The 13038-nt window shown below is 45.8% G+C and overlaps 1 protein-coding gene across 5 annotated transcripts in view; it reads right to left on the bottom strand.

Moving 5' to 3' along the window:
* The window catches only part of LOC134350888 (B-cell receptor CD22-like), a 55245-nt gene that overhangs the window by 33892 nt on the left and 8315 nt on the right, over window positions 1-13038 (bottom strand). For all 5 annotated transcript variants that reach the window (XM_063056687.1, XM_063056692.1, XM_063056688.1 and 2 more), the window contains 3 exons: window positions 8155-8210; window positions 873-1226; window positions 143-436 (listed from right to left, as the gene is read on the bottom strand). In XM_063056687.1, the coding sequence (XP_062912757.1) occupies window positions 143-436; window positions 873-1226; window positions 8155-8210 (704 nt within the window). The remainder of the gene's footprint in view (window positions 1-142; window positions 437-872; window positions 1227-8154; window positions 8211-13038) is intronic.

Here is a 13038-nt window from a genome sequence, read left to right as displayed (position 1 = left end):
GTGCTGTCTCCTGACCACCCCTCCCAGTCTGTGGTCTAGAGTTAGACCCTGACCCTCCTCACTCTGACATGAGGGATGATGGGTCTCACTCAGCCGAGGTCGTTGTCTGTTGCCGTGACACTCAGCAGCTCCCAATACTCACACTTCACGTTTAAGGTGATAGTTTGGGACAGAGATTTTCCCAGTGAGGACCTTTGCTCACAACTCAGTGTCCTGCCGTGGTCCCGGTAGGAAGCGACAAAGCTCAGAGTGAGGCTGGTTGTCGCGACGTTCTGGTCCCTGCGCTGAGGTTCTGTTGAAGTTTGTTCAGCTAATCTGTCTGAACCTGTCCATGTCAGGTGACCTGGGCAGCCGTATTTCACAGAGCAAGTTAATGTCACCTCCATTCCCTCGATGATCTCCTCAGGTGCGGAAACAATTGACAAGTTTGACACATCTGAGAAAGAGAGAGTGAATTAATCAGTTTGTGTGATTGCAGTGGACTCCAGTGTGCTTTACCCCAGGGATATCGAAATCGGAATATGTACAGTGCTCCCAGTGAGGCTTAAACAGGGATATGGAGACCGGTACCATGTGCAGTGTTTCCAGTGTGGACCAATTCTAGGATAAGGACACTAAAACTGCCTGGTGTGTCTGGTATGGGTCTGCCCCAGGAATATGGAGACTGGAACTGTGCACGATGGTCCCAGTGAGGGTCTGACCCAGGGATACGGAGACTGGAACTGTACACGATGCTCCCAGTGTGGTCTAACGCAGGAATACAGAGATTGCAGCCATGCTCGGTGTTCCCAATCTGATACACAGGTCAGAGCATCAGTAAAAGAAGATGCTCTTCAGGACAGGAATATTAGGAATCCAGAGTGTGGACATACCTGATACATTTACCAGGACTCCATCCGGTCCGGAAAACTTCTCACGATTGTTGTTCTGCATTCGGAAGTAGTACCGGCCCGCATCCCTATGGGTCACATCAGTAATAGTTAACGTGCAGTCTTTCTGGGCTTCCCACTGTGGGTAGAGTTTAGCTCTCTGGTGGAACTGAGGGTCTGATTGCTTTTTGGAATCGATGACAAGGGTCCCATGAGTCTTGTTGTCCTTCAACCACTTCACCTCAGCGAGTGGATAGTTTGCGGGATGAGAGAAGGTGCAGGGGATCTGCACACAGGAACCATCTGAGGCTATGATGATCTGTGGTGTTTGGACCTTCCACCATGAGTAGGCAACTCCTGTTGAGACAACAACTCTCCTTCAGTCAGTGCAACAGGCCCTTCGGTCCACAATGTTATGCTGGCCATTTAACATACTCAGAGATTATTATAACCCTTCCTCCCTCCAATATAAACCTCCATTTTTATCCATCATCTTTGTCCCACAATAAAAGTCTCTTAAATATCCCTGAAGTCTCTGACTCTTCCAGCACCTCTGGCAGCGACTTCCACACACCCATCACTCCCTGTGTACAACACCAGAATTTCCCCCATATTTTCCCCTAAGCACCCTGAAATTAATCTCTCTCATATTCGTCAGTTAAAAAAATACCAAGGACACGAGTAGTAGAATCCTTAAAAGTGATTCTGTCGGTGAGAATCAGATCAGAATTATACCAAGTTCATATATCCACACTAGTTCAGGAGCCTGATGGTATGGGGCATCTTTTCTCAATCTTTTTGCCCTGAAGGAACACTTTGAAATAACTTTCAGGTCTCAGGGAACCCCTGCGTAAAAATTATTATATCTACAATTCACGGTACATTAGCATGATCAGTAAGTTGTAGATATAATTATCCAAAAATAATTGTCAATGCTCTTTTGAGCAGAAAATGTATTTTATCCAACTTTTGAAAAATATCGGGTAGATAAGCTTCGCTTACCTTTCTTGAAATTAATCTTACATAAATTTTAAAAACTCATAAGGAAAACATAAGAAATTTCTGTAAAATAACTGGCTTTAGCAAAATAGGATTTAATTTTTCTTAAGGTAGGCTCAGTAGATTTAATCTAAATAGAAGTTGTAAAGTGATATTAATTAATGCTATTTACAACATGAAAATGTTGACAACGTTGAATACTAAAGTTCTTAAAAACCATAAGCTAGAGCATATGAATAAAAATATAGCCAATCACACAATTTTATACAAGACTTTGAAAAAATCTTTTTTTACTAAGTGACATTATCAGGCTCAAATATAAGCCTAGCGTGTGAAAACTATGCTTGTTATTTTGCTGCACAAATATTCAATTCTGGGTTGAACGAGATAAGCACACACGGATTTCACCTTCAATTGAAATGAGACGATTTCTGTCCTTGCTCTTGATGCTTGTTAAACAAAAAAATGCTCGCTCAGACATGTAAGAAGTTGAAAACTGCAGCAAAAGTTTCATTGCTTTCCTATGAATGGCAGGATACTCTTCTTTCATAGAAATTCAGAACTTGTCCAGGAGCTGGTCAGTAAATCTCATCTTGAGTGCATGGTCAGAGTGCAGCTCACAAAGTTCATCTTCTTCTCTCAAAGTCAAATTCTCTGGCTGAACAGAAGATTCAGAGAAAGCCAGTCATACACTTGTGTTGGAGGAAAAATACTGTCCAATGTTGTCTACAGTTCTTCCAGGTAGTTTACAATCAGACTCGAGACTTTCTGATGTCCTTCCTCACTCTCAAGTCCAAGCAGTGGAAACATTTCAAGATTTCCTTTTGCAACATGATTTTTCCAAAGAGTTATTTTCCTTTTAAATCCAAGAATCTTGTCACTTGAAGGAAAACATTTTCTCCAAGGCCTTGCAGAGACCTGCTCAACTGGTTCATATGATGAAATATGTCTGCTAAGTAGGCTGGTTTCTGCAGCCATTCTTAATCTTTAAAGCACTCATCAAAAACTGGCCTACTATTTTCTTGGAAGTACTCCTGCAATTCAGCTTTCAACCACCATCTGTATGTAGCAGGAGATCGTTATGCTCTTTCTCCAGGTTTTCACAGTTTTTTATACATTTTCGAGTGAACTGGTCTTTGTTTAATAAAGATAACCATTTTTGTAGCACCACCCAGAGCACTTTTCATCTTCAAGTGTTTTTCACTTGAAGTGTTTTTTCACTTCAGGAGAGCATGGAGCGACCACTCTCTGCTGAACGTTGACAGCTCCTCCGTTGAGATCGTTAAGAGCACTAAATTTCTTGGTGTTCACCTGGCGGAGAATCTCACCCGGTCTCTCAACACCAGCTCCATAGCCAAGAAAGCCCAGCAGCGTCTCCACTTTCTGAGAAGGCTGAGAAAATTCCATCTCCCACCCCCCATCCTCACCACATTCTACAGAGGATGTATCGAGAGCATCCTGAGCAGCCGCATCACTGCCTGGTTCGGGAATTGCACCGTCTCAGATCGCAAGACCCTGCAGCAGATAGTGAGGTCAGCTGAGAAGATCATCGGGGTCTCTCTTCCCGCTATTACTGACATTTACACCACACGCTGCACCTGTAAAGCCAACAGCATTGTGAAGGACTTCACACACCCCTCATACAAACTCTTCTCCCTCCTGCCATCTGACAAAAGTTACTGAAGCATTCAGGCTCTCACAACCAGGCTGTGCAACAGTTTCTTCCCCCAAGCCATCAGACTCCTGAATACCCAGAGTCTAGACTGACATCTACATCATTTAGTATTATATTGTAATTTGTCCTCTGCTGTGCCTATTGTCTTGTTTATTATTTATTGTATTGCCTGCGCAGTTTTGTGCACTTTATGTAGTCCTGTGTAGGTCTGTAGTCTGGTGCAGTTTTTGTGTTGTCTTACATAGTCTAGTGTAGCCTTGTGTTGTCTCACTTAGTCTAGTGCAGTTTTTGTGTTGTTTCATGCAGCACCATGGTCCTGGAGGAACGTTGTTTCGCTTTTACTGTGTACTGTACCAGCAGTTTATGGTCGAAATGACAATAAAGTGTGACTTGATTTGACTTGACTTGACTTTTGAAATCAACCCTCTGTGTGAAGTAAGCAGTGTGTTGTGACAACGTCAGGATTTTCTTTTTCCACAAGAGAAACGAAACCTCTCATGGAGCCGACCATTGATGGGGCACCATCAGTATAGCTGCCAGCACGGTTCCTCCAAGACAGACCTTTTGTTTCCAAATATGAAGATAAGACATTAAATATATCTTGGCCTTTGCTTGTTTTGGGTTATTCTTTGCAACAGAAAAAGTTTTCACTTTCATTTACAAGTCTTATGAATGCTACAACATGACATTTATTGGTGAAATCTGTTGGCTCATCAACATGGATAGAGAAGTTGTTGTTTTTCAGTTTATCACACAAGACCTCTTCAGCATCATGTGACATGTCATCAATGCATTGCCTTATCGTACTGTTCAAGAGTGAAACCTTTTCAATTTCTTGTTCTGCACCTTGTCCTAGCATTTTACATGCTGGCATTATAAGGTTCTCACCAACTGCGTGGCTTTTCATTTTTCTGGGCAATAAGTTCTAGTACTAAATTACTTGCTCGCGGTTTTTTTACTAACTGTGACTTTATTAACAAAAGCTTTACTCTGTTTTGAGATTCCAATACCAGTTAAAATAATCAATGCTTTTACATGTCATATGGCTGTGATTTGTTGTTAAGTATCTTTTCAATTTTGCTGGAACCGTTGCTGCATTTGTTAGTTGTTTGCTACAGACTAGGCACAATCGAATACGGCAACCTGGATCACCAGTCCATATAAAACCCATTGGTGAGTAGCTTTCATTGTAAAGACAGACTTTTTGTGTCCATTGTTGCACTATTGCACTGAAATGACGCAGAAGATTGTAATTCTTCATTATTAACCTTATCAGGATTGTCCGTAGGCCTCTGCCTAGAATACTCTTCTTCCATCTCATACCTCCACTTCAAAAATCACCAGAATGGACCAGCAGACGTGTCCGTACCACACAGAGGTTAATAAAATACCCCTGTGTATTTTACACTTGGAGAGGCAGATGTCACAGCCCAAGTTGGGCGAGTCCATTCAATGCTCAGAAAACACACTTCGTGCTTCTCATAAGCCGACCGTCCTCCCCTCCAGACTCAACCAAATAGACACAGTCCTACTGCACACTGCGCTGAGTGACCCCTAATGAGATTGCTAACGGTGTTGTGCAAAGTTCAAACAACTATGTTTATTTTTTTTAATCATGATCTCTGGTGGAACCCCCAGCGACCTCTCGTGGAACTCCAGTTGAGAAACCCTGGTGTACGGCAATAACTCTTCCTCAATCTGTTTTATTAGGACTTGAGGCTCCTGTGGCAAACCACTTTTGTAGAAAAATGTGCCAAAAACTATCATGGTCATGGAAAGACCATGATCACCATCGTCATACGACATGGCACATAACCAATGAACAAAGGCTCCTGTACCTCCTACAAGATGGAAGTAGCAAGAAGAGAACAAGGCCTGGATGCTGGGGATACTGGGGATTCTGGATGGTGGATGCTGGTTTCTTGTGCCTGTGCTCCATGTAAATGTGCTCAGTGACGATGAGGGCTTTTCCTGTGACGAACCGGGCTGGATCTATGCCAGGCCCTGACAGAATTACTCATGATACTCTCCACTGTGTATCTATAGAAGTTTGTCAAGGTTTATAATGAAATTCCAAATCTACACAAACTTCTAGGAAAGTAGAGGTGCTGTCGTGTCTCCTTTATGATGACATTATGTGCTGGTCCCAGGACAGATCCTCCAAAATGATAATGCTGAGAAATTTAAAGTTACTGATCTTCTCTACTTCTGATCTTCAAATGAGAACAGGTTCATGGACCTGCAGTTTACTCCTCCTGCAGTCGATAACCAGCTCGTTGGTTCTTCTGACATTGAGCTGGTTGTGGCACCACTCAACCAGTTTTTCAGTCTCCAGCTTGTATGTCGATCCATCACGACCTTTGATTCAGCCAACGACAGTGGTGTTGTCAGCAAATTTAAATACGGCACCGGAGCTGACATGATGGACTGAGCTGTCCACAGCTCCCTGCGTTTCTTCCCATGGGCAGAACAGTTGCTGTTCAAAGCCATGAAACATGGCTTTCTGTGGAGCATTGATTAAAAATTGGCGAGGGTCACTGCAGACTTGCTGAATTTCTTTAGCCACCAGAGGAATTTGGTCAGGTATGCACAGTTCACCAGGAGAGGAAAAGGGAGGTGGTTAGAGAATGGGGCAGATCCCGATGGCAAAGTGTAGGGAAGTAAAACTGTCATATAGACCTTGGAGAAATAACATCAGAAGGCATTGGAAATACTGAGCAGGTAGACAGACAATATTTCAGATCAAAGACCCTTCATCAGACGAGAGGGAGAGGCAGAGGGGATGGGGAGAGGGAGGGAGGGGAGAGAGGGAGAGAATGAATAGAGGGTGTAGAGTGAACTGGGAGGGAAGGAGGGAAGAGGTGGAAAGAAAAGGGAATAGGGGAAGAGGGGGTAGAGAGGGGGGACTGGGAGAGGCGAGGGAAGGGAGTGAGAGTGAGGGAAACCATAACAGAATGCAGAAGAACTGTGACAGTGTCAGGAAAGTGCAGGGCAGGTAAACAATAAGGTAGAAGATTATAGTGATATGGAGTGTGAGGTCAAAGCACACCGCATGCTTGCCTTTGTTAGTTGTACACCCTGAGTCCCAAAGTCAGGAAGTTACACTTCAGATTTACAAAACTTTGGTTGGGCTGTAAGCTGAGTAATGAATTCGGTTCTGGTCACTCCATCACAGGAAGGATGTGGAGAATTTGGAGATGGTACAGAAGACACTAGCCAGGACGTTGTCTGGATTAGAGGGCAGGAGCTGTTAGAAGTCTGACAAACCTGGGATATTTTCTTGGGAGTGTCGGAAGCTCAGAGATCTGACAGCATTAATAAGATTATGAAAGGCAGAGATAGAGTAGACAGAGTCTTTTTTCCAGGGTAGAAGTGTCAAATACAAGGAGGCGTTGCTTTAAGGAGAGATGGGGAAAGTTCAAAGGAGATGTGCAGAAAGGGATTTTGCACAGAGAGTGGTGGGTGCCTGGAATGTGCTCCCAGGGGTGCTGGTGGAGACAGATGTGACAGAGGTTGTGACGGGGCTCTTAGATATGGACATAAATGTGACATAGAACAGTATAGTATGACAACAGGCCCTTCGGCCCACAAGGTTGTGCTGAAACAAACATATGTGCAGGGAATGGAAGCAGCTGGACATCACAGGTAGATGGGATTGGATACATTGACACCAGGGTTAGCATGCACTCAGTGGGCTGAAGGGCTGTTCCTGTGCTCTATTCTGCTGTGTTCTGTATCATTCTAGGCTACAAGACACCAGTTTAACAATAGCTGGATAACCCAGTCCAGTTCTGGGCATTTCACTTGAGGAAACATGCAGAGACTTTGGAGAGCATGTGAAAATATTTCACATTTCCCTCACTCTCTGTGATCTTTAATAGCCACTCCCCTCTTCCCATGCCCTTTGGTATTCTCTCTCTCTACATTATTCAATACCCACTCTCTGTCTCTCCGGGACACTACCAGTCAATTCCCACTCTCCCCTCAGTAACTGCCACCTTAAATTCCCACTCTCCCCTCAGTTATTACACCCTTAAATTCCCATTCTCCCCTCAGTAACTGCACCCTTTAATTCCCAGTCTCCCCTCATAACTGCACCATTTAATACCCATCCTTGCCTCAGTAACTACAGCCTTTAATTCCCACTCTCCCCTCAGTAACTGCACCCTTTAATCCCACCTCTCTCCTCAGTAACTACACCAGTTGATACCCACTCCCCCCTCAGTAACTGCACCCTTTAATACTCACTCTCCCCTCAGTAACTGCATCCTTTAATACCCACTCGCCCCTCAGTAACTGCACCCTTTAATTCCCACTCTCCCTCCAATAAAAGCATCCTTTAATTACCACTCTCCCCTCAGTAACTACGCCCTTTAATATCCACTCTCCCCTCAGTAACTGCACCCATTAATATCCACTGTCCTCTCCCTCCCTTTGACCCATAATTCCCCCCACATCATTCCCAGCCTCTTTAATCCCCACTCTCCCTTTACTCTCTCTGTACCCTTTAATGCTACTCCCAATCTTCTCCCCTTCCCCAGCTCTGCCTCTCCATATTTAAAACTTTTGCCTTCTTCAGCAAACTCCAGTTCCACCTTGGGATGTACCTACCCTGGGGGATGCTAAGGAGCAGCAGTAGGATGGTTTTCATCATCATTCTGAAGCGTCTGTAATTAAACACAACACAGGGATTATTGGCAAAGGGTGTCTGATTCACCTCAGAATCCACTCCTGTACCCCAACCCCTCCAGCCCAATGCCTTGTGATCACTCAGTGTCAGGACGGAGGGAACTAGGATTTGGAATGTCTTTCCTCCGAGATTTGGAAATCCTCAGAAATCCCTGTTGCAGAGAGCGGGGAATCTCAGCGGCTGGTAGTGTGGGACTGACAGCTTGTTGGGGATGAAGATATTGGGAATGCGGAGTGGAGCTGGTGGGAGATGGAGTTTCCAGGAACTGAATCATTCTGACTTGCCCATATGTATAACTTTTCTCTCTGGGTAGTGGCAGGGTGGTGAGGTGGGGGTGTGTGCAAGATCCCACGAGCACGATCAGGGGGTGGGGGTGAGCTGGTGAGGAGGGTGTTTTCACACTGCTGTCCTCAGGCTCAGATTCATCACGCACCCACCAATCGCACGAATTGCTGCTGGTATCAGATCCCTGTCTGTAGAGATGCAGGGCACGCTGGACACTATACGGGCTCTTTATTACATCCAGCCCAACTCCAGAGGAGAGGCAGAAAGGGAGGAGGGACAGGAAGAGAGTGGGGTGAAAAGGGGGAGAGATGGAGAGGGAGAAAAAGAGAGAAATTGAGAGAGAACAGGAAGAGAGAGAGAATGGGGAAGAGAGTGACTGAGAGAGGAAGAGAGATGGGGAAAGAGACAGAGCAAGTAAGATAGAGAGAAAGTGTAAGTGTAACTGGTGGGAGTGAGAAGGTGGGGAGAGAGCCAGACTGGGTAGAGTGGAAAAGAGTTGGGAGAGAGAGGGAGAGCTAACTGTGGAGGTAGTGAGGATGTGAGGGGAGAAGGGAGAGGAAGGGGAGGGAGAGGTGGGGAGAGAATGAAACTGGGAAGAAGGGGTAAGAGTGGAGAGAGAGGGAAAGGTGGAGGGTGGGGCAAGAGAGCAGGGAGAGGGAAGGGAGGAAGGAATGAGGTGGCTGAGGGAGAGGAGAGGAGGGGACAGAGAGAGAAACAGGAATAGAGAGTAAAGTGTGGAAAGACAGGGGAGAGGGGAGATGGGGAGATGGCATTGAGGTAGGTGAGGAAGTGGGAGAGAGAGGGGAAGGGAGTGAGGGAAAGGGGGGAGTACAGAATAGAGAGGATTTAGTAACAAGGAGAGGGAGATAGACCATAGGGAGTGTGGAGTGTAAGGAGAGGGTGAGGGAAAATGGAGGTTGAGGTGAATGAGATGGTCTCCATCCTCTCCTACCCCTGTCTCCATACCTTCACCTCTCCATTTTTCTCTCTTCCTCTCTTGTTGTAACCTCTCTTCTCCCTCCTCTCTATCTCTGTCTCTGCCTCGTCCCCTTAGGACTCTTTCTCTGTCCCCCTCTTTCTCCTCCTCTCTCTACCTCTACCAACAATCTCCCCTCCCGAACTCCTGATCCCCCTCCCTTGCTCCCTCCACACCGTCTCTCACTCTCCGTCCAACATCATCCTACCTCCCTCCCCTGCCTCTCCCCATCTTCCTCAACCCCACTTCTCCACTAGACTTAACCACCACTCCCCGCCTGTTCCCTCTCCTTCCACTCCATCTCCCTCTCTCTCTTCCTCCCCTGCCTCTCCCTGCACCCTCTCAGAGGATACACTGGAACCAGACACGGTGAGAGGCAGAAACACAAGAGATTCTGCAGAGAGCAGTGAAGCTGTGGGATTCACGAGGGCGGGGGCTCCCAATCTTTCTTTAGCCATGGTCCTCTACCATTAACCAAGGAGTCCATTGACCTCAGGTTGGGAACCCCTGCACTGCAGGCTCAATCATTAAAGTACAAGTTTCAAAGTATATTTATTATCAAAGTTTATATATTATATACAACCTTGAGGTTTATCTCTTACAGACAGCCACTAAACAAAGAAACCCAATAGAGCCCATTTAAAATAAGATCACCACTAAACACCCAATGTTTGTAAAGTGGAGTAAACTGTGCAAACAATAAAAAGTCAGGAAATAACATTCAGAAATAAAGTTCACAAAGGTAAGTTCAGAGTGACAAAGCCAGTCATCACTGCAGCTGGTTCAGGAACCCGTTAGCTTTAGACCACAGCCCTACTTCAGCAGATACAGAGATGAGAAAGGCTTGTTGAATTGCAGACTGAAGTCATTGGATATATTTAAAGCTGAGATTGATAGATTCTTGATTCGTCAGGGCTTGAAGGAATATGGAGAGAAGGCAGAGAGGGAAATGGATCAGCCATGATGAAATGACAGAGCAGATTTGATGGGCCAAATGGCCTAATTCTGTGCCTTACAGCTGATGGCCCACTCTCACCTTAAACCTATACCTCTAGGTTTAAACTCCCCTACCCTGGGGAAAATACTGTGACCATCCACCTTATCAACACCCCTCATGGTTTTATAAACCTCTATAAGGTCACCCCCCTGTCTCCTTCACTTTAGGGAAAACAGTCCCAGCCTGTCCAGCCTTGCCTTATAACTCAAGTCGTCCAGTCCCAGTAACATCCTGGTGAATCTTTCCAGCACCCTCTTCAGTTTAATGACACCCTTACTGTAGCTGGGCGACTGGAACTGCACACAGTACTCCAAGTGTGGTCTCACCATTGTCTTGTACAGCTGTAAGCTGACGTCCTAACCCCTGTACTCAGTGTCCTAACTGATGAAGGCCAGCATACCAGACACCTTCATCACAGCCCTAACTATCTGTGTCCACTTTCAGTGAACCATGTAGCTGTACCCCAAGGTCCCTCTGTTCTACAACACTCCATAGGGCCCTGTCATTCACTGTGTACATCCTGCCCTGGTTTAACTTCCTAGTAACATCCACATAAACCTTTCTTGCCCCCTCTGACCTTAATGACAGGGTGGGGTTTCTGGAAGCCCCCAGATCAGAGGGCTTGAACACATAAAACCCTTGCACCTGTGTGCTTCAGGAAGATGGATTGATGGGGTTACATAAATCAGGAGGTATTTACCTCTTTGAGCCCCCTACCCCATTCAACCTCAGCACCACTCCATCGCCGGTTCCTGACTGCAGTTAACTCCTGAAAATGTCTGTATGGAACAGATGACACTTTGTTTCAAGGTGGCCCCACCCTGAAGAAACACCCTGCCCATTTGTGAAGAATGGCACGTTTCAACGAGGTCTCCACTCATTTCAGAACTCAAGGTTAGGAATAATATGACTCTTTGACATGGGCAGGGGCCATTCTGTCTGCAGGAAGGTGATGGACAGAATGGCCTCTTCCCATGCCAGAGAGCCTTACTATCCCTAATCTGTATGTCTTTGGAATGTGGGAGGAAATGGAACACCTGGAGAAAACTTACAAGGACACGGGAAGAGCGTACAAACTCCTTACAGATAGCAGTGAGAATTGAACCTTCGTTGCTAGTGCTGTGAAGCGTCACACTAACCACTACACTACCGTGCTCGCCTTGTTTGCATGAAGGTTTTTGCTTTAATCGCCCTATAAGTACTTTCAGATGGAACTTTTGGGAAAGGCAGTTTGCAGGGTGTGTAGTGTCCACAATGAATTTTCCTGCCTTCTTCTTTGTCCTGGACACATACAAGTGCCACAGTGATGGTCGGTAGCAGCTAATAACACTTTCTGCTCAGCAGGCAGCCAAAACCCCTGCACCAACTCTATGCACATGTTTGCAGAACAAGTGTCTGCTGTACCTCCTTCACCATCTTAGTTCTGTGATCTATTTATAAAACCAGCATCCTGTCAGCTTCTTAACCACTTTCTCTGCCACTTTCAGCAAACTTAACACATTGAACCTCCCCTCCTCGCTCTCCCAAACCTCTCAGTTTCAGTTTACATTCGTCTTCCTTTCAACTGCACCTCCCTCCATGCCCGTCCTCGCCAGGGTTAGATACACCTCCCTGTTTGGAGAGAGTCCAGAGAATGTTCATGAGAATGATTCTGGCAATGAAAGGGTTAATGCATGAGGCACTATTGATGGCTCTGGGCCTGTACACTCTGGAGTTTAGAAGACTGAGGGGGTGATCTCATCGAAACCTGCCGAACATTGAAAGGCATAGACAGTGTGATCGTGGAGAGTGTGTTTCCTACAGTGGGAGAGTCTGGGCCAGAACACACAGCCTCAGAATACAAGGACAGAATTGAGGAGGAATTTCTTTAGCCAGAGAGTGGTGAATCTGGCCACGGGTGGCTGTGCAAGCCAAGACTTTGGTTATATAACCGAGATAATGAGAGCTGGAGACAGGGTAGACAGTACCTTTCATCACAAGTGAACTGGGCCTCTCCCGTGCTGCACTGTTCTACGTTCTGGTTTCTGAGAAGGACTGGGGGGAGGTGAGAGAAGGAGGTTTAAAGAGGAACTGAGGGGCAATTATTTTACACAGGCAGCGAGGCTGATATCTGGACTGGGCTGCAAGAGGAAATGGTGAAACACAGAGGTGTCTGAAAGTCTAACATAAATTTATTACCCCAGTACGTATATGTCACCATATGCTACCCTGAGATTCATTTTCCGGCGGCAAGAGAAGATGTAAATAAATACAATAGAATCAATGGAAAACTACGCACAAAGTCATTCAAACAACCAGTGTGCACAAGAGAACAAACTGTGCATGCAACAAAACTATTAATAATAATTAACCAAATAATAAATCCTCCTTTCCTTCCTCCTCCCTCTCCATCCCCTCCCATCTTCCCTTGTACTCTTATCCCCTCTGTCTCTCCCTCCCTCTCTCTTTGCCCCTCTCTGACAGAGGTAGCCTCAGGCACTCCCTCACATCTGCGTCTGCAGCCCGAGAGCTTCTCTGGAGAAGAGGGAGAATGAGGGACAGCAGAGA

The sequence above is a fragment of the Mobula hypostoma genome, chromosome 8, assembly GCF_963921235.1.
Source record: "Mobula hypostoma chromosome 8, sMobHyp1.1, whole genome shotgun sequence".
NCBI classification, from domain to species: Eukaryota; Metazoa; Chordata; class Chondrichthyes; order Myliobatiformes; family Myliobatidae; genus Mobula; species Mobula hypostoma.
Note: the sequence above shows the minus strand (reverse complement) of the source record. Positions and strands in the feature narration are given on the sequence as shown.